This window comes from Phoxinus phoxinus, assembly GCF_949152265.1.
Source record: "Phoxinus phoxinus genome assembly, chromosome: 9".
Taxonomy (NCBI): Eukaryota; Metazoa; Chordata; class Actinopteri; order Cypriniformes; family Leuciscidae; genus Phoxinus; species Phoxinus phoxinus.
This window is the reverse complement of record NC_136884.1, coordinates 5,105,152-5,127,861: the sequence shown is the minus strand read 5'-3', so window position 1 is coordinate 5,127,861 and position 22,710 is coordinate 5,105,152. Positions and strand designations below refer to the sequence as shown.

General features: G+C 40.6%; 1 protein-coding gene across 4 annotated transcripts in view; it reads right to left on the bottom strand.

The window, feature by feature from the left end:
• Positions 1 to 22,710, bottom strand: part of erc1b (ELKS/RAB6-interacting/CAST family member 1b) — a 184,026-nt gene that overhangs the window by 30,674 nt on the left and 130,642 nt on the right. For all 4 annotated transcript variants that reach the window (XM_079624519.1, XM_079624520.1, XM_079624521.1 and 1 more), the window contains 2 exons: positions 17,371 to 17,518; positions 2,319 to 2,417 (listed from right to left, as the gene is read on the bottom strand). In XM_079624519.1, the coding sequence (XP_079480645.1) occupies positions 2,319 to 2,417; positions 17,371 to 17,518 (247 nt within the window). The remainder of the gene's footprint in view (positions 1 to 2,318; positions 2,418 to 17,370; positions 17,519 to 22,710) is intronic.

Genomic DNA, 22,710 nt, shown 5'->3' with positions numbered 1-22,710 from the left:
AACTGCATTGGCCTGACAATTTGTAAATTTATTAACATAGCAATAGATGACAAATATGCTAATTTTGTAAAAACAACACCGAGGTTTGTTCGGATTTAGTCCTGAACATCAAGAAATGCATTTATAATTAATGTAATAATCAATAAAAAAAACCTTCTGCAATAATACATTAAAAATAAAGCCCAGGAACAAATATGAACAGACCTAGGCTGTGACCAATTTTTAGGTTGTGGCCAACAAGTTGATTTAGAACTGTGTGGGAAAAAAGGCACAACAATTTTTGGAGGTAAAAAACTAAAAATCATCAATACCCACATCAAAATAAGGAAGACAAAAAACGGACAATGAAATCACAAAACATGAAACCAATAAGAGAGGGAAATAAGAAATGAAAGGATGAACTGGAAAGTGAAGAAAAAAAAGCACACTCAAATACAGTTAACACATGATGAAATACAGAAGAAGAGCATCATTCCCCATTTATACATTTCTCACCCTTCTGAACAAAATGGCTGGGAGAGGGCACATGATTGGCTATGCCCAAATGCCCTCCTCATCGTCCTATTGGTGGAAAATGAGTGCAGGTTTAATCCAAGGCAGCATGGGATTAAAGAAAGAAGTTATTAGTGGGTGAGAGCAGGTCATGTATTGCACTGAAAATGCATGCCCTTTGTCAAACACTCAGTGAGGATCAGCACAGAGTCTACACTATTGTACATGTTGAGAAAAAAATGCTGAATGAATGTCATCTAGAAGATTGAGACACCACTTTGCCATTCATTTCTCCATCTCTCAGCAGAGGGTTAAGGGTGATTAGTTAGCCATTTAACTGAAGTGAAACAGAGCATTAAATGCAACTGGTCTAACCCCCTCCCCCCCTCTCATCCCCAAAAAAGGCAGCTATGCTCCAACAGGAATTGAAACCATAGCAGTATGAGCTCAAAATGAGTAACACACATGGCCTCTACCCCATCTGTCCTGGATGGCTGTGGAAAATACCTGCAATGAATGCTGTCTGAGGTCCCTGTCGGTCCCAGCTCTGCAGTCGGCATGTTTAGGTGATAACAGTGCGATCGGGGAGGTTTGGAATTGGCTCAGGTGTTGATGTGTGAGGGTGTTCTTATTTGAGTTGGAAATATGTAAGTGAGAAATGAAGATCACAGGAAAATGTGAGCTAAGTGTTTTCTTGGCAATTGGGAAAGACAATGAAAAGGGTTTGTAATGGGGGAGAAACCCTGGGATAGCTTTATAGCAAATTTCTGTGTGTGCGTGGGAGATATACAGTATGTGTGTAGACGTAGTTCCAATTGGCTCCGACAGCACACATACACACACGGTTGGGAATACCGTGTTGTGTTGTGTTGTGATGAGGGCCTGTGCGGAGTGTTATTGATTGATGGGTTTCTTTCAGCATGTGAATTAGGATGTAGCACTTGAACTAGATTACTTCAGGAGTCCATGGACAGGTATGACACACTGCGTTTAGCGCATCAAGTCATGTCATAACAACCAGTAGGATTTGTGCTTCCTGGGAGAGCTGGGACTGAAGAATGCAACAGGCCTGTCCTTTCTCTTTGAATTTCACTCTCTATTCATCCTTTATCATGTCAATTCTTTCCTCTTTCTCTCCTTATGAACTAATTCCTGTTGGACAGCCATCCAGAGGAGAGAGGCTTAAGGCGAAAGGAATTCAACGTTTTAAAGCAACAAAGAACAAAGCCAGTTAAATCTTCCAGAATCATCCTGTGTGCCTGAACTCTTCCAAGAAAAACACTCAGGGATGTGTGTGCCCGCACATTCATGAATGAGAAAACGTGAGCTTTTTTTTTGGTGACCCAATATGAAATAATACACAAATTGGAGCTGACGATGCAGTGCCTTATTAAATATGAAATATGTAATTTCCTGTTGTTTTTGTTTGGTTATAATTGCCTTTTTATAAATCAGGATAGGGCCTTTAGGGAGAAATCAGATATCAGTGAGTGAGTGAGTGAGTGAGTGAGTGAGAGAGAGAGAGAGAGAGAGAGAGAGAGAGAGAGAGAGAGAGAGAGAGAGAGAGTGAGAGAGAGAGAGAGAGTGTGTGAGAGAGAGAGATAAATACTTTTTGACTTTGAAAAATACATATTTTTAACATTCATAATAAAAATCTAAGATAATAATAATAAACAATCATTTAAATATATAATCAAGAACCCCAAGAATGATCAATACTAAAAGTGACACTTACCTTAATTGAATAAACTTAATTGAAGTAGTAAAGGATAAAGAAAGTGGTTCTCTAAGGTGCACTCAAAAAATGAACGCTCTGATTGGCTCACCTGATCTGGAGAGGGTTTATGATTGGTCTGGTCAGATTTGGAGGCCTTGAGGTGGTCATCCTCGTAGTTATCAGCCATTAACTTCATGCGGTTCTGTGTCTGTAAAAGATAAAGCTCATTGTTAACTACTGCCAAAACACACACGTACATATTTTGAAATGAGCCCGTTCTGACTCTAAGCCTGGTAGTCTTGGGGCTTGAGTTATCAAATCTCCATCTCAGCTCATGCTGTTAAGAGTGGAAATTTTATCTGTATGAATTCAATTACAAGCATTATAAGAAGTGATTCTGATATTCCTTTTGATAGACAGAGTATTACTTCGAGCCCTACAGCGAGAGGGGGATCACAGAGTATTCACGCAAGTTTCAGCTGGAATGGATTTGAGTGAGGAGGAAAAAAGCGAGCGACGGAGATCTTTTAAACCCAGAGGAGAAGGGTGTGAAAAAGCAATAACAGAGACAGTGAGAGAAGATCCGAGATGTAGAGAATAGAGAACAAAACACCAGTTTCTCTCAAATATAAACACATACGCACAGCATACTCACCTCCCTGCTTGATACAGGAGAGATTCAAGCCTCAACTTGCTCAAACCAAGTACAGTTTTAACAAGCGCCCTAAGGTTTCCATGTCGGCTCACTTCTTAGATTAGAAATGCACTAATTTATTGGAGATGAGGCTGAGCGCACATGCTCTGACAGATTGAGCTGTGGAACTCATATGGACGACATGAGTTTGAATCCTGCATGCAACATTAACAGAAAATGCCTTTAAAGTTTGTATTTCTCTCTTTTTCTTTACATTATAATTTACCAATTAAAAAGTTTGCCAATAATTAAAACTGGCATCATTTACCCTCTGCTGTAGCTTTGGAATTTCATTCGAACTTACGTATATTACAATTCGGAGTTACACGTGGTTACGAGACATGCACCAACCAACTTCATCACTGATGTCAAACCTGGCATGACACATCTTCTCACAACCGAATTATATGCGAATATAACCGACAGACGGCAAGATTTTCAGTCACTTTTTCAGTCTCTTACTCCCACAAATCTATCAAACACATGGCTTCAAAACACTTGGAATTTAGCATGCAAGTAGTTTGGATCACTTTTAAACTATGTGTATGGTACAGTAGCTTATTTTTTGGAAGTTGACAAGGGTACAGAGCTCCAGTTCAGAGTTGTTTTTTTAAAACATTGCTATGCAGTTGCTATGGTATTCAGAATGGTTTTTAACACATTGCTATGTGGTTGGAATGGTCTCAATATTGCTTCCATTGAATGCTTTTCAATATTTCACTGGTGTCTTACATTAGAAATAAATATTGGGAACAAACTGAGGGTATGTAAATCATGACAGAAATGAACTACACCCAAACTGAGTTGAGGTTAATGTAGTCAAGTTTTACAGGGCATCATCCCCAGTTTTTGTTAAATAAATCTATTGCAGAAATAAGGAAAAATGCACATGATTACTTTTGGCAAGCCGACCATCACAACTGACTCCACCACCACACGGCAACGAGAATAAGCGATGAAATGTATCAATAAGACATTACATTCGAATGAGAGTGGACCCACACCCTGCCCTTCCGGATTCTTCAGCTTGTTTCCCGGCTGCTCCCTGACCAGAATGTGATGGTTGGGCTCCTTCTGTTTGGTTTTCTCACCCTCTTCCCTCAATCTCCCGCACTCCCAGTTTTTCTCTCCCATCCTCCTCCTCTGTTACAGTAATAAACATAACGTTAACCGACCACCGGGCAGCCGTGTGTGAACGTCTAGGTCAGAATTATGTCAACGCAAGTGACCTGGATGAGAAAAAGGGTCTTAAAGGGACAGTTCACCCCCCCCCCAAAAAATTGTGTGATAATTTTTTTCCCCTCATGTTGTTCCAAACCTGTATGACTTTATGTGAAACAAAAAATATATTTTTAAATAATGTCTTTTTTTTTCTCTCCATACAATTAAAGTCTAAGGGGTACAATGTTATTTGGACCCAATTGACTAAATAAATGGACAAAAACAGTTGAAACATTCTTTAAAAAAAAACTTCAATGCTCCTATAGGTTTGGAAACACGCAGTAAAAAGATACCCACAAGGCACGATGTGTAGTAGTTCTTGTGTAGGCACGACTCGTTCTATACCTGTTAACAAGCCACTTAGTCAGAGGTTAAATAAAAATGTTGAACAAACAACCTGAGCAGCTCTCAGACACTCTGTACTCAACAACCTCTCAGTTTTTCGAAGAAGGCAGCAGTCTACATGGAGGAGAAGGCCGGAGGCCGAGACGCTGAGAGGGGAAGCCATTATAGCCCCAGGAAGAAAAAAAACGCAACATTTTAGATCAACTGTCACTACCTCACGAGGAGGAAAATACCCCATTTGAGACAATTTGTTCCACATGCTCAGCGGGTTAGTGCGAAGGATTCGGGGCGAGGGTTCGGAAAGTCAGGCTTAAGCTCTCCGGCTTTTAGCATGTAAATCCTGGTACAGACCTACATACAAGCAAAGAAGTTAGAGATAGAGAGGGAAAAATTATTCAGCCAACGTCGCTAACATTAGACGTACACAGCTTTCCCAGCATGAACATGCATCGTTCATTTCCTCTCCTGAAAAAATCGGAAAAAAGAAACATGCACTAAAAAAATAAACATGAAAAACAAACATTTTGCCTTGAAGCTGTAAGATTTCAGGGTTTTGGGCCACAGAGAACCTACAGATGACTATGGCCACTGGAGAGAGAAACTCATTTGCAAAGCAAAAGCGAGAACTAGAGAAAGGGGGAGGGGGGGTATTTGCTTATTTGCCGGCTCACGAGTGAAGTGGTTTTCGATACCGACCGAGTTTAGTGGGGCGCAGGGACTCATAAAATGTTTATTGAACTGCACTGGGGAAATCTTTGCTCATAGGTCTGTACAATCGTACAAGTGTGTGTATATGTGCACTGGGGCGCAATCTTGTTTCTGACATTGTGACTGATTCAAGTGTAAAGGAACAGTTCACCTAAAACATTTACTCACCCTCGCGGCATTCTAAACCTGTATGACTTTCTTTCTTTTGCAGAATGCAAAAAAAGATATTTTGATGATTGTTTGCCCATACACAAAGTCAATGGGGTCCAAAACAACATTGGAGCACCGCCAATCCTCTTTTGTGTTACACAGAAAAAAGAAAGTCATGCAAGATTGGAACAACTTGAGGGTGGTTACATTTTTTGTCCAACTACGCCATTCAATGTCAGCCTTTTTCTCAAACAAAGTTATTGAATTATTTCAGGAGACTTTGAAAAAGGACGTTTGAACAACTTTTGTGGTGCTGTTTTAAGCTTGAAAGCAGCGAGAAAATTCTTCAAAACATCTACTTTTGGGTTCCGCATTAAGAAAAAAAGTGTATCATTTTTCATTCAGTCAAACTGAGGAACCTTCCCAGGGTTAATACAATGATATATGAGGCAATACTGCAAATCTGCCATAATTTTCCTAAAAACATGCCAGAGTTACTTAAACATCACTATGCAGAGTTCCCTCCACCTCCCCTTAAGGCTGACCCCCTCTAATTTACTAAGAATGAAAACACAGAGATGATTTTCAAAAACGTTCAAGCTCACATCTTTGTTTTGAAAACAGGTGAGGGGTGTTATACAGTTGCCACTCTCTAAGCGGAAGAGGCCCTCCGCCAGGAGATAAAACTCGCTCCGGAGGGGAGAACTAGAGAGAAGAGACAAATTGCTACAAATGTCCATGTGTGGCCTTCGACCCTTGTCCATGATCTAGCCAATGACATCATGTACCCTACATTAGTAGGAACCACTAAACCTCCTGGATTTACTTTGGCAGAACATCCAATCTTCACACAATCCGCAGACGTTCCTTCAAAAACACGGACAATGGAAGGCAAGGAGGGAGGAATCTCAGAGATGTCGAGGGGGTCCACAGGGAGGTGTTTGTGTATGTACGTGAGGAAAGAGGGAGGTGAGGGTGAGCGTTCATGGAAACCGGATCTCCTCAAAGGGCCAGAGGGGTTCTGAAGAGCCGATCCCAGATGGCTACAGAACAGGGAGGCACACTCCTAACTTAACAGCTCATATGTGAGCCATAAAGCAAAGAAGAAAGAAAAGGTGGCCGGTGCTGGAAGAGAGGAGAGATGTTGGTAGAGAAATGGGATCGATTTAGAGAGGTTGAATTGGAATGGAAGAGACTGGGCACGGGGCAGATGGGGGAGGTTGGGAAGGAACATAAAATGGGAGAACGAAATGTTCAAGCTAGCAGGCTAACAAGCAGACGGATAAGCGGGACCCTGTTAAGAAGCCCTCCCTAATTGTAGGAGCCCCTTACATCCATGTGTAATAAAATTTACCATGAAACCAGATCCCTGTCTGAGTGGCTTATGGCAAAGGAACGCTTGTGTGTATGTGTGTGTGTTCGGGGTTCAGGAATCCAGCACTTGGGGCTCTGCATCTCTGCTTTCCCCCTTGTTCCAAGACCTCACTTTCCTCAAAATTCCTTCAGCTACAGGCAATGATATGGACTTGATAAAGCTGAGCGGATGGGGGACGCACACTGAGCCCCATTGCTTGAGCGCGCAGCACGGTTTACAAAACTGCTCAAGTTACTGCCACCAGAACAAAACATCTAAAAGCACAAAGCTGGAATGCTACTAAGTGCCACACTTTCCTGTACTTTCTACTTCCCTTATCCGTCTTAGCATTTCCATCTTTTTTTCACTACATACCTTGATTGTATTCTCTCTCTCTCTCTCTCTCTCTCTCTCTCTCTCTCTCTCTCTCTCTCCTCTTATGATAATTGTCAGGAATGCTGACCTCAATTCTTTGGTTTCCGTCCCAACTGGAGAGCTCATTTGCTCACTTAATCTAATCATTTTCACAATTATTCTACTTCTCCACCATTATCATTTCTCTCACCCCTTTCCACCCCCCACCCCCAACCATTGCGACTCAAAAATGCTGATGAGCTGCCAAAAAAGGGAGAAAAATTGAACGCTAAAAAAGCGCTGTCTCACGATTCTCACTCATCGCTCTGGATTCAGTGAGATATCAAAGGCCTTTTTGTCAAGCTCATAATTGGGGTCACGGAAGTGAAACGACATAACGAGAGCCTTTCCTACACCTCCAGAGCGAAGAGACTCCTCCACGGCACTCCGTGACCTCTGGAGTTCACGACCTCAATCTACTTCCTCTCCATCCCACCTTTCCATGGCTTGCCATACATAGCTTTATTTTAAGACTTAAAAATGCATTATATTATGTGTTATAAAAAAAAGGCCAAACGCCCAGATATGAGACATCTACATGTTAAAGGTAATTCTTAGTTGAAAATCAAAAGTTTCACACATCAAGGTTTCCTTGAATGGAAAGCAGTAGCTTAAACACAGTGGATAGAGCAGGAGACTTTCAAGTGTGTCACATAATGCAATCACAATAATTACATAATGTTTAGCAGCGTTTAGTACTTCAAATCATGTTTCGTCTTTTGAACGCGAAATTTCTAAACTTTTTATTACACAGAGTTATGATTGTAATAAACAGATTAATGCACACTTAGCTGTGTACGGGAGTGATCATGAGGAAACCAGCAAAAGAAAAAGAAAGACTGAATATGCATGCTAGCACCAGTGAATGACAGTGAAAATAAATAGTATTTTAATGTCCAACTTATTCCAATATGTTCCTTATTTTTGTCTTGTGATTTTGGTGTGAAATATGACAAAGATATGTCCACCGTGAGATTAACCTACTGGAAGTAAACCAAAGTGCATGTGTGTGTGTTCAACATGAACTCTGGAAAAGTAATGTTTTATTAAAGCCCCTCTGTTAACAACAGGAGTTCTAGCTCCCTTGTTTTCTCCAGGTCACCTCTAAATGGGTTTTAACTCAGGTGTGTAAGAGACCACACACACACACACACACACACACACACTCCTGGTAATGTAAAAGATGTTTGCCACAGGTACACTAAACCTCTTTCCACCTTAATGTTCAGACAGTTGTACGGCGAGTATATTTTTGACAACAAGGATGTCAAATGAAGTTGAAGTCAAACTCACATTTCCCACACAAACATCACAGCTCTACGGGTATGTTTTAAAACACCTGCAATTAACACTAGGAAACGATTCCCAATAATCTGCATACCAGTAATGCCTATCCACGAGTTTCCTGTCCAAAAAACTGGAACCAAAACTGGAATCCTATTTCCATGTTCAAATTTTTCACCTTCTACAAACAAACACCACAAACCAGGTAGAAATAACACATTAAAATATTAGCAGTACAATTATTATGTATAATAAGGAACACTCCATTTGAAATTGTAGCTCGATAAATATCAAAAGTAAATATGATGAGTAGATATAATATTTTTTTCACTACTTTTATTTTCACTTTTTTACATTACTTTCACTACTACTGTATAATGTTTATAGTGGAAGATAATTTTTTTATCTTCCAATCAAAATGATCTTCCACTATAAACACAGGAACATTCCAATAAAAGGACAGATATTTACAGAATAATGCACTAATATAAGATTTCCAATGTTAACTTCTGAACCTTACTTTGGTTTTGTGCACTTTGATGTTTGATGTTGCTGCCCTTTATCCCTCTGAACAATGAACAACAGAATAATGTGTTTTAAAACGAAAAGAAAGTCACAAATAGTCAAGAAGAAAGAGTTTAGTGCTCTGTCATGGTCTTTTTTCAAACCATTAAAAGTAATTACTAAGTCTCAGAAGTCGCTAAAGAGGCCAAGACATCAAAAGCAAAGATAACACAAAAATACAGTCCCAGATCCCTGCATGAATAACAGTCTCTGAGATAAGCTCCTTGGACAAGCATGACAGAAAGGATCCTACGTGATTGTGAGCGGTAGTGCTTCCAGTTTCAGAGGCCTGGGATTAAAATCGAACAGAGCCGATAACTGGGAATTGGGAGGAAACAGAATGGTCTCTCTGTTCTGGGCGCCCAGAGGGAAGCAAACAGACTTCTTTGCTGAGTTAGAATTAGAAAGCTGGTGTTAGCCACAGAAAGAACAGCACCTTCTCTCTCATGCCATATATATATACAGTAGTAAGAAGGGAAGTATGGAAAATGTACAAATAAGACATTTGAATATCAAAATATTTGAAGAAAACGTGTAGTTGTGGAGGACCAGGACGCTTAATATGGTGGAAAATGCCAATTGCCCTATTTACTGTAAAACACGAATGCGAATTAACAGAAAAAGCATGACAAAATATTATTAGATTTAGATTATTAGACCTGTGAAGCAAATTTTTTTAAACCTGATAGCTAAAAAAAGTAAAAGTAGCAGCACATCTCTTCTCACAAGCTGCATGAGTTGAGTTATCATTCGTGTCTGTAGCACAAACATGCAGGATGCCTAATAACCATAGTTTAATACTTAGGGTTAGGCATTGGTTTTAATCAATAACTGTGAGCAATAGTAATAGTGATGCTTGGCTTAGCAAATACCACTAATCACACCAGAAAAACAATGAGCAAAGCTTTAGAAACAATCAAGATTGTATCAAAGCAATTATGTGTAACTGGCTAGGAACTGAGGTAAGAGGAGAATAATCCCAGGTCGTCATTTTGACAGAACAGAAGAGCCAGAAAAAGGAAAAAAGGCAAAGAGAGAACCGTCTCCAACCCTCATTAGAGGAACGGAACAGGAACTAGTAAAAGAGCAGTTTCTGTGCAGTAGAAAAGCAAAGCGTTACCAACTACCATTAGCGACGTTAAGGCAAAACCCTGTAATAATAAAGCTCCCAAACGTCTTCACGGCTTGCCAAAGGGGCAGAGAATGTTCTAAAAAAATTCATTTGTCTGACCGAATAATAACAACATCGTAAAACGTTCTCCACAATCGGAGATGCAGTGGAAAATCTCCATTTCCTCTCCTCCACAACGTCACACGTTGGACGAGCTGGACACCCACAGGCCTTATTCAAACAGCCATTTAGCGGCTTGTGTTTTGAGGTCTCGTGTTCCGAAAACACAGCGACTCTTTTTTCCTAAACGAGCAGCGAGAGTTGCATCAGATCCAAGACAAATCCAGCGCGGACGGGCCCGTGAGCCACGACCTCCATTCGCACGGCCCCCTCGGCATGAGATCTCCAAGGTCTGCGAGACCTTCAGCCAAACAAGATCATGCAATGAATCGAACGCTTGTTGATGTTGTTGTTTGTGTGCTTTTTTCTGGATTTCTTGACCTATCATTGGCTGCAGGACGCTCTGATTTAAGCTCTGTGATCACTTTGTCCGCAGCAGGGACGTGAGGCGCCTAGAGCTCAGCCTTTGCAACAAAACACCAGCGTTTTGAACCCAATAAAGGTACGTGTTCAAAAACAGACGGCAGCCTCGAGCTGGCAACACATGCACACAGTGGCCTTGGCAGCGATCTGCCGCTTTTGCATTTTAAGTTTATTCGTGGGTAGCTCCAAGACAAAACGACTTTATTCCTCTGAGGGGTGCCCAAAACCACGGCTCTGCTGAGAACAGCAGGCCCGGAGCCCTTTACTGAATTGGCATCTCGGCCCATCCCGATGCCCGTCATCGCCCGAAGCCATGCGAGGACAGCGACTCTGGCGGGGCCTCGTGGAGGCACTAGCAGGTAATGGGAGAAATACGTATCGACCCAAATCTGCAGTTTGCGAGGGGATGGAATTACCAACGCCATTCCAGGACTTGTGGGAACTAACACTAACACTCAATCTGCGGTTACAGAACTGCAACCAGACTTTTTAACACCGTCCCAGAGGACCAGCAAACTGTAATTGGTCTGAATCACTCCGGGTCATCTCCTTAAGAAGCGGATGGGGTTAGTCATGAGATACATTGGTTACAAACGAACAAAGACCAAAACTGCAACTCTAGTCCTTGGAAAGCACAAAAGAGTAATGAAGCTCACCGAAATTGTCAGGATAAATATCACTTCCCCCTGTAGGTCTTGATTTTCTAACATAGACACGCTCAAATGGGCAGACTGGGCTCACGAGGTCTACGGAGGGAACGGGTGAGTCGGACACTTTGGCACGTCTTCCCATCTCTGAAGAGGGACTAAAATACACATTCACTTGATCAACGTCATCTCTCTCTCTCTGAAAGAGGCACCATGTCAGCTCAGCCACACTTCATTACACACACACTCGATATCCTCATCTCCAAAGAGGAGAGCAGGGTCGCCGCAAACTCACACACACACAACACACGGGCCACTTACAATGAGAGTGCATTGATGACTCAAACCCTAACCTGCGTATACAAGCAGGGATGTCAGAAGTATTAGAAGTCAATCCTAAAAAAATGTTTCATCGTGAATCAAATGCACTTCTCAGTCGAAATCTGGATGAGATATTAATACTGCAACCCTGTATGGTACGCATTATTTTCCCATCTGATTTTTGAACATTTTCGGTTTTCATTTGGAACAGCTAACTGTGCACTGCTCTTGACTTTCCGTAAAACATAAAAAAATACAAACCATAAATGTGTTATTTATGCATAAAAACAAATATATCATGGTAGATAAATGGCACTACCTAAAAAAAGTGCAATTCTATTGTACAGCGATTTGTCCATTGAGGTACAGCGTTGTCATGGTTTTATGCAAGTCAGTTAGATAGAGCTGATCAGTGAACAACATCTAAATAACTTATCAAATATATCAAGAGGCAGAAGAAATGTCTTTTCAAAACTCGTCTACTTTAAGGGCGAGCCCAGGAAAAGTAGTCCTGAAGTCATGTGACTTAAAAACAACATATATCATTGGCTACTTTTAAAGACCATCCTTCTATTTCTAAAAATACATTATACTGTTGTTTTTTCTTTAAGGTAGGAAAAGGAAAGTATGCAACCATATGGATACACCACACCACACAGGATTAAATTACAGGAGTGTGTTTAGAAGCATATTACTTTTTGCTTGGGCACCAAAACTGATTTCAAGAATCATGCAATTTACTATATTGCTATCGACTACTGACTGCCTAACATAGTCCAGTCTTTCCATAACACTCACGCTGACATGAGAAAGCCCAAATACACGCTCGCACAGATGCATGTCCTCTGACATACAGTTAACAGGGGAAAAGACAGGAAGTCTCTGCTGAGATCCATCAGGAGTCTGAGAATTATGATGGAGGAGGGCTTGGGGTTGGAGGCGGTGACCACACTAACCATTCTACACCTTTCCACAGCACACAGAGAGCTCACTGTGAACGCGGAGAAACTCTCGCAGCCGCTGAGGTGTCGTAAAGATTTCAAATATGAGCAGCGAGATAATTAATGGTCTGAATCATGCTCCACGATAATGGCGTAGATTAATGCAGCCTCTTCAGACCGTGCAGGGGCAAGGAAGATAAATTTTATTACTTATCAAATATTTTTTGGACGGCTCGTGCAGGTGGGAGTGTTTTCTGCCGGTTCAGAGCCAACACTGCTTTTAGAAAGGCGAGGCTGGGTGTGGGGAGCTCAGATGACCTGCGTTGGTGGCTTTGGTTGCCCTCCCACGCCGGCTGCTGTTCTTGTATTAATAACATGCAATATTTCAGCAGAATGTATACTGTGCACAGTATGCAAATGTCCTGTATAAATGGTCTACTAATAACTTAGCTAAATGTGCAGTATACAACACTGTGCACAACATTTCTATTGTTTTGAATGAATTGAAAGTATTATCAGCTGCAATTTTTAACATCTCTTTCTTCACTCATCATTTGATTGGACAAGTTAAAAAAAAAAGAAAGAAAGAAAGAAGAAAGCAGAAGAATGTGAAGACATTTTTACACAAAACTGGATTACATCCTTTTTATCTCCAATATGATAACTGGATGCAACTTGCTGTATTTATGCAATGTTATGAGATCATGTGACAATGATGTAGCATGCATACTACCGTTTTAAATGTCTTTTATAACCTACACAAAATAGGCACTATATATGAATATGGCTGAATATGGCTATGGTGCACAGGTGGAATGCAAAAAATTTTTTCAGGCAATATTTATTCGCCCCCCTTTCTAGGGCTGTCACAAGATTAAAATGGTTTAATCTAATGAATTACACAATGTGGTGATTAATCTAATTATCACATTTGGAAGAGAAATTACCCCTAAAAGATCATTTGAGGTTATTATTGTGTTAAATCAGAAAAGCATCAAATAGACATTAACAAAAGCAGATTAAGAAAGATTTTTTTTTTCATTCAACAGAATTTATTGCACATAAACCTTTAGGCTTCAAAGACATGAAGGTGAGAAAATGATGACAGAATTTAACATTTTGGCTGAACTATACCTTTAATGTTTTTTTTTATTAATATGAACATTTGAAATCATATTTTTTAATGAAATTATAAAAATAAGAAACTAAAACTGCCCGTAGGTAGTGCTAAATGTCAGATTTAAATGAGTAAGTCATTGAGTCATTCATTTGATTTGTTTAGGAATGAAGTAAATGGCTCTCTTTATGAATGGGCTATTGAACCATTGGTTCACCCGAATGATTTGATCAAAACACGGATTCATTCAGAAACAAAAAACTGCTCTGGCTTTAAAGGTAATATTTTCGTTGGCAAAATTGAGCGCAGACATAATATTGTGTCTGAAATAACACAATATTAACTACTTATTTATTCACATTTGCACCATTAGGAACAAAAACAGCACTCATGTGGTATTGCTTAAATATATCATATGATATAAATAAGCAATACTCACATAGGGGCATTTTTGCCCCAATATCCTGAATTTTAGGGGATTCTTACGGCATTGGGCTCCATCACGCAGTGAGTTATTGCCCTGCTTCATAGTCATCACCAATCAACTGTATGAAATGTAAGATGAAAAACAGCAATTCCACACCATTGGTGCGTTAACAATCTTAACACATTATTTTTCCCCAGAAATAATTAATAAAATTCAGCAAAGTTCAGGATATGTCATCAATATTCCTGGTCTGTTTTCCTATAATAGCAGGTAAATTGTACATGTGTAGTAAAAATCAAGCAGACATGTCTGAACTTCTGACTGCAGTTCTGATCTCTCCAGTATAAACCACTCTCCCTCCACAGCTAATTGTGACATCAATGAACCATGTGATGGAAGCGGGGAGCAGTTCCCACTCTGCCGTTTAATCTGCGGGCTGCAAATTTGCACAGGGCCATTTTTAAAAACCAACTCCTGTGTTCAACAGCGACACGCCGTTCCACTCTCTCAAGTCTGCTAATAAAACTTGGACAGCACATCAGAGCTGGGCGCGATGTCACGGCGCGCAGTGGAGATTTATGACGAGGAAGATGCGATGGAGAGAACATTTCACTACACCGGCGCTTCAAAAGACACTCAACAGCCCTATTTTTACACTGTCATCATCACGCAGGCTGACAGACACACAGACGGAGACCAGAGAAGAAAAAGAACAAAACGAAAAGGAAAAAGAACAAAGAGAGATAATTTTCCTCTGAAATACATATATCATGAAGAGTGATGTAACCCAAAACAAAAACAGATACAGGATGTCTTCTTTCGCCTCTCTCTTTGTTATTACCATCCTCTCTCTCTAACCATTTTTTGTGGTCTCATACTAGTTAATTTCCTTCACTTTAAATCTCTGGATCACAGTAACGGCTGTTGATTTTTCAGCATTTTGTTAGACATCAAATGATCCCATCTGCTCGTCGTCTTGAAAATATCATTTAAACAAGATGACGGGCTCCATTTATCACACACTGAGTACATCCAAACCTGCTCTAGTGAAATAAAACAATTGAAAAGCCATGAGATTGGATGAAGTATCTTCACTAAAATGCACACAAACCGTCACTTTCAGAATTACAATTCATCCTAACCAAGTGTGGCTCGATGAGTTTCAAGGGTCATTTTCAAAGTCAGTTCTCAGTCCTCATGGAAAATTGCTAGACAAACTGATACCACAGTCAAACAGAAAATACATGATATTTAATAGCTAATCTGAAACACATTTGATATTTAATATATAATATAATTTTGGACAAGTTTGACTGGTGGGATTACCCAGTATAATGTGTTAAAAATCTAAATATGTGACACATTGTTGATGGTCGAGACCAGAGAATGACCAATACAAATTAATTTATTATTATGAAGTGTCCAAACCTACATGCTGAACTTATTTTAAAAAGTGTAATTATTATTTTTGCATAGAGATAATGTTAATGGGTACTAGTCTGTAGAGACACAACAAAATGCATTTTTAGGAGACCCAATTTTAAAAACGAAGTAGAAAATATTGGTTTGAATCTCTAAATGGTTAGGATAAAAAGTAAGATGTATTTGCGGCATCATTTGACACTATCATACTGCAGTTGGTTATGACATGGTGTAAGGCCACACTTTTGACATTATTCTTCCTTTTTTTTAAACAAGACATGACATGTATAACCAGGAATTTTCTCTCCTCTGAACCATTATCTGCCCAACATCTTTACACACATCTGTCTCTTAAAAAAAAAGAAAAAAAGAAAAACACTCCATTTATGTACCACTATGTCACACTCATCCCCTGTCACTCAAATCCTTCGCCCCTGATCCCCAATCCTAATCCAGAGGCTGCACTCACCCTTACCATGGGCCATGTCAAACACCTTCGGGCTTGTTATCCATTTTCGCATCTTAATGATTATAAATTACAATTAATGCCAAACGGCTGCTTATAATGTTTCTTTCTGCTGTGAATTAAAAGTGGAAAAACTTGTCCAAGAGGGACAGACGAACTAAGGGTACTTAACCCGTCCTATGTTCACTCCTAACTTTGACCCTGAAGTAAAACTGCCCGAAAAGACCTGATTTAGGACCACCGCGTGTAACCTTTATCACTGACCTGAACCATTAGTATGTCAGGAGAGCAACCGGCCTCTGACTGGCTCTTAACCAGATTCCCCCCCGCTGTGATTGACAGTGAGCGGGAGGGGGGTGCGGGCTGCCCTCCTGATCTCAGGGCTGTGGGTGAGAGCTGAGCCCCACAGCTATCTGCACTACTGACACCCATTTCCTGTGGAATGCTTCTGCTATGCAATGCGCTGATAGCCTGTCATTCAGAGAAACAGTGAGGGAGGGGTGTTTTCCAGCGTGTGCCCGTGAACATGAATGGAGCTAAAGTGAGGATGTGTGTGTTGGTCCTCCCGCAGCCCCACTCTGTTTGTTTTTCTGTGGCCGCTGGGTTTTGTATACATGCATGTGGCTGGTTTATATTGTAAACGAGGATGCGAAATGTGCGCGCACGTCGTATGAGACTCATCTGAATGCATGGCCACTAGTCTGTGTGTGTTTGAGCTATAGTGTGCATGCATTTGCAGGTGGTTTGTGGGAACCTGGAGGAGGAGTCAAATAATCTCAAAATTGCCCTTCTTGATGGGTCTTGCGGCCAGACATCTGTAGCCTGTTTGCATCTCCATACTCTGGGATCTCGTTCCCAACGTGTCTTGGTTTCATTCCTCTAGAACGTGTTCTTTAGCCTTGAACTGCTGAGCAGAACTACGACAGCAAGGTCAGCTGGTTAGCGGTACTATGAACACATCATCAGGATATCCTGTGTGATCTTATATTTCTGTGCAATCACGCCCCTCTTAAGAGTATATTCCGGGTTAATGTCAACCTAACGTCTATGGACAGCATCTGTGGCATGCTTTCAATTATCTTAAGTTTGTAAAAATGAATAAAAAGAGTTTTTACAGTAAAACACAATGAGAGCCTGGAATGAAGTTCAAATGAAAAGCAAAGCTCCTATTTGGGCTAAAACACAATTCGTCAGAGAAACACAAAAAGGTTTGTTACTTGAGCTATAAAGTCGAAAATGACCCTTTGATGTGGGACTATTTTTTTAGGCTGACGAATGTCTGGTTAAGCTACACCAATGTAATTCCTGTGGGTGAGGTTGAAGAACTCCACTAGGAAACTAGGAGGACTGAGGTCTGTGTTCATTTTAGTCTATGGTTTTGCCTCGTGCCATGGTCTGGGGTGTAGACGTCCAGCCTGTTGGTTGTTCTCACCTGCTGTTTCAGCTGATGTACCAATCGGTCTTTCTCCCTCTTCAGCAAAGCCACTTCATCTTGAGTCTTCTTCTTCTTCGAGGACGACAGCTCTAGAAGAGCGATGTTGGCGTCCTTCTCGCTGATGGCAGCCAACAGCGCCTCCTGCCTGTTTGGAGAAAAACAAACAAAAAACACAATTAGTACTCAGACATCTTTGAACAAGACTGTATAAAAAATACATCCTGTTGACAAATACACCTTAGAAAACAGATAGTCCTTGATTAAGATTGATTGAGCCACGTTCGAAGCCGTTGTAAATGACTCTACAAATATACACCCATGACCGCAATACATCAATATTACTGCGCTTTACTGAATTTTCAGCAGTCATTACTCCATTTATGTGGAGTGTGACAGTGATAGCAAGCACCACAAATAATTAATTCTACGAATCGCCATCAGTCAAGAGCAGCTGTTTCAGGGAGTGAGCACTGTTAGGTCAAACCCGCGGTAACCGCGTGTGAGGGAGGGTGACCGTCTTGTACCGGGAGCTGAGATGGTCAAAAAGTGTACTGAAGAATACAGGCAGCAGACTGGAAAATGTCTTAGGGTTAGCGTTAGCCACGTGTGCTAAAGTATCAGTGGTGAAGTGTGTCAAATCATCTTCCCTTTGCCTCTATTTCTTTTCCTCCCTCTCATTTTCTGTATGACCTCTTATACACAGAAACTCATTGGATCCGTTCCAAAACTTAGTGAGCTGCCTCACTTGCTACTGTCTTTCTAGATGGTTACCTTCTACGGTAGCATGGTAAGTGAAAAAGATCCTCATAAGGGATTGATTTGGAACACTATGTAGGTAGCAACTCTGTACAACATAAAAATAGAATTTTTAACATGAACTGGACAAGTGGGCTGTGTTCAAAATCACCACCTATACCCTTAACTAGGGAACTATTTGAGGGGACATCCATATGTAGTGGTGTCCTAAATCACAGTGGATGTCAGAGTTCACACATTCAATCCCATAATGCACCGCAGTAACAAGCGTAAAACCGATGAACGCTCAGTGACTAGAGAATACCCATAATGCACTATGAGAGTACCGTGCCGAATGAATTCCTGCGTCTCGCCAAAAGATCCATCCATCCGTGGGTACAGCGTAATATTATACAGGTATAAATTCCTTTTTAATTGATTATTAAATTGTTTAATTAAGGTTTATACATGCTAGTTTCCATGACAGAGTTCAAGATAAATCTTTTCATTGCTATTGGCCAGTTTTAAATGATTATTAAACAACAAGCAAAAACTATCCAAAAGCGGCAGCCCTTCCGGCGCACACAGTGTCCGAAATCCCTCACTCATTTTCATTCACTCCTTCAAGTAGACTATATTAGTGGACTAATCTAGGGAATAGTGAGTATATGGCATAATTTTGAACAGCCGTGGAGTTTGGTGTTGGCATATTGCTAAGCATAAATATATCTAGTACACACAAATAATACTTCACTTATTTCCTAAATATTTTCATTAATTAATGGATTTTAAACAAGTATTCTACAGATTTTCACTTTGTCTACTATATTCCCCACTAAGTTGCCTACTCTGTAGAAGATGCATGCAACACAAATTTGGCCAACATAATTGTGTCAGGAATCTGAAAATTCAACACACTAGTTTTGTGGCTCCTCTCTATTCTTCCATTTTAATCAAAGGCTTACTGCGAATTTACTTTTTCTCTTATCAGTTTTTCAATCGCTGGCAAAAACCTTTCTTTTTTCTTTCTGTCTGTTTCGTTGTGTACTCTTCGGTTCCTTGGAGGAACTGGCTGACCTGATTCTTTCCAGAGTGACATCACAGCGCTAGAAAGAAGCCTATGTACCTGACAGAAGCACACACACACACACACACACACACACACACACACACACACACACACACACACACACACACACACACACACACACACACACACACACACACACACACACACACACACACACACACACACACACACACACACACACACACACAGTGTGATGCCATACAACTCTTAATTCTGTCATTTTGACCATCAAAAGCAATGAAGATGTGATGTATCCCACAAACACACGGGCCACCCAGGTCTGTAAAAACCACCGTGTCCTGGCGCAAACTAATAAAATGAAAGCTGGTGATGTTCCAGGAGGCTTCTGAGCACTAACATGTCCTGTCAGAAAGGCCTTTTAATACACTGACCTCCTGACTAGCCGTGCTCATTATGGTCAGGTTCAGACCACAGGCAGCAGATGCCCCTGAGGTGAGTCAGTTTACTTTGGGCAAAAAGGAACTTCCCCTTCAGCTCCATAACCTCCCTGCCTGGTCCCGATGAGCCCTTCTCTATCTGCGCTGCCAAAATACATGAGGACGGCACTGGCTAAAAATACAAATCAAAGGGAAAGATGAGGTGAAAAGAGAAACCCACGGAGGGCGGCATGAGGAGAGGCAAACAACAGGAAGTGGAAGGATCTGCACTGGGATATGGAGGATAAGGAGTCTGAAATGATGGATGAGATTGCTCAAACGTCCATGTGAACACACTCACACACGCGATATTCGGGTCATGATAACATGCATTTTCAATCCCACATTACCCAACCCCATGAAAAGAGAGAGAGATAGGTGGCAGTCTAAAGCAGAAGAGAAAACCGAATCGGAAAAAAGGTAAAAGGAGGAATATAAAATATACACCGCCTTTCAAAAGTTAGGGAACAGTAAGTTTTTTTTGGAGAGAAATTAATACGTTTAATCAGGAAGGATGAATTAAATTGTTAAAAAGTGACAGTAAAGATATTCATAATGTTAATTTGTTTTTTACTCTATTCATTAAAGAATCCTGAAAAAATATGCATCACGGTTTGCACAAAAAAAATAAGCAGCACAATTGTTTTCAACATTAATAATAAGATTTAAAGCCCAAAATCGACATCATAGAATGATTTCTGAAGGATCATGTGACAATGAAGACTGGAGCAATGATGCTGAAAATTCAGCTTTACACCACAGGAATAATTTACTTTGAGAGTGAGTGAGAGAGAGACAAAATGAAATTGTTTAAAAATGTGAATGTTTTTATATTAAGATTTAAACATTCAAATTTTCTCCCCCAATCCTGACTATTTGCTTACAAATATTGATAAAAATGGTTAAAATCTCTGTAGTAATTTTTTAAAAATTGTGTTAAGTTATTGGAGTTAAATCTAAATTTGTGTGGCACATGAAATTTCTGATATTTGTAGAGTGCTCCAAATATACCGTTTTCATTTGGGTTAAGATAGTGCCTTAGAAGGTAACCTCTGATGGAGGTAGTAGACAGAGCTTGTGTTCCTGTACTAAAAGAAGACAAAGCCTCTTATCAGAAGCACAGAGACACAATGGGCCCCACACATTTGCTCTGAGGGAGATAGGGAAGAGACCATATTGATCACTAAGAGGTCAAGTGGCCAATCACCTTCTCATGACAAAGCCAATCGGAGAGATTGGCTCAATTTCCTCTGCATTCTTTTCAGCTTCTTGCTTTATTCTCAGAAGTCCTCCAGCTGGCCTAAAAATAAGCCACCTCCCCCTGTTCTCTATCGGTTTGGTGTTTCTATGGGTGTGTAAGCCAATGAAGAGATAATGAATAGCCAAGGTGGTGGGGAGATTTATGCCTGTTTGTGACAGGGACGCAGTGTGCCGGTTAAGCCACCGGAGCGGGGAACACCGCACAGAACGCCAGGAATGACCGGGATGGCGGGTTCTAAACATGACTTATCACTGCCATTCCTACTGTATGACGACAGCCCGAGGTAAATGATGGCAAAATGAGGGAGGAATGTTAAACGAAAGCAGATCTGAGGTCGGGCTACTTTCAGCTCTTGAAATTTTAATGCTTGCCTCAACCATGACCATTCTGGAAGAGAGATAAGCTTCTTGGAAACACAAAAAGAGTAGAAATGTGAAGCAAAGTTTGGACAAAATACTATGGGGACGGACAGATGAATGGATGGGAAAATTGACATTTTGAAATATTATGATATTTTACCTTATATTTTTACCTCGGAGCAAGTCTGTGAAAAAGAATTGAATCGATGGATGGATGGTTGGAGCGATATATGAAGGGATAGGTGGATGGATGGAGAAACAGATGATCCTTGAGATATATGAATGGATGGATAGATAGAGAGGCGGTCAGGTGGAAAGATATATCAATAGATGGACAGATAGAGAGATGGATGGACGGACAGAGAGATATGATTGGATGATGGAGGGATAAATGAACGGATGGGCTAGAGAAAGATAGATGGCCAGAGAGATATACGTGTATAGGTAGGTGGATGGATAGAAAAAGAGATGGATGGACAAAAGAACATTGGATGGATGAATGAATGATTGGATGGGTGGATTGATAAAGAGATATATGAATGCATGGATAATGGTTGGATGGATGGTTGAATGAAAAGACATATGGATGGATGAATTGATGGCTAGAAAGATATATATGTAAAGTAAAGGTAGGTGAATGGATGGATGGAAAGATAGATTAAAGAAGACCAAACCCAAAATCACAGAGCTGCTTTTAGTGCAAAAATATCATTATCATTACTAGAATTCCCCCCACCCACCCACCATTTCACAGACTCGTATCTATGCAATATCTAAGCTTAACCATAAATGTCCATTTCTTTAACACTTCAATATTTGTGGGCCGCTGATTTGAAGAAGAGGAATTTAGAGGACACCATTAGCAGGGAGGGAAGAGTTCAGAGAACGTTATCAGCAGAATCCATCAGTACTAAGTCCTACCTGATACTGCCTGATCTAGCACATAAAAATAAAATACAGGCCAGCCGCGTTAAACAAACTGAGTGTTGGAGGAGTCCCAGCACATTAAAAAAATAAAAATAACCCTAACTCTCCATCATTCTCTGGCCCGGAGCCACAGCCCGGCTTTTCTAGGCCCTTTTTCCAGGGATGTGTGTGTGAGTGTGATGTGGGAAAGAGAGAAAAATGGTGCCAGATCTGCATTCGGTGCATGTGTGTGTGTCATGGAGGAGACGTGGGGAGAAATATGGTGTCCGTTCACTGTTCATTGCCACCATGGGGCACAGAAGAGCTTCAGCAACTGCTTTTACTGGCCTAAAAAAAGAGAGATACATCCGCTGCTTTTGGAGTTGGTAACGGAGCGCTGGTTAAAACAGAGAGTTATAGAGGACGTCTGTGCTGAACATCCTATCTGGATGGGCACTATGAAACATTAAAGACAAATCTACAGCTTTGCGCCTTTAAAGCTAATATTGACTCACCAAAAGCCATAAATTACGTTGTGTAAGCAATCTG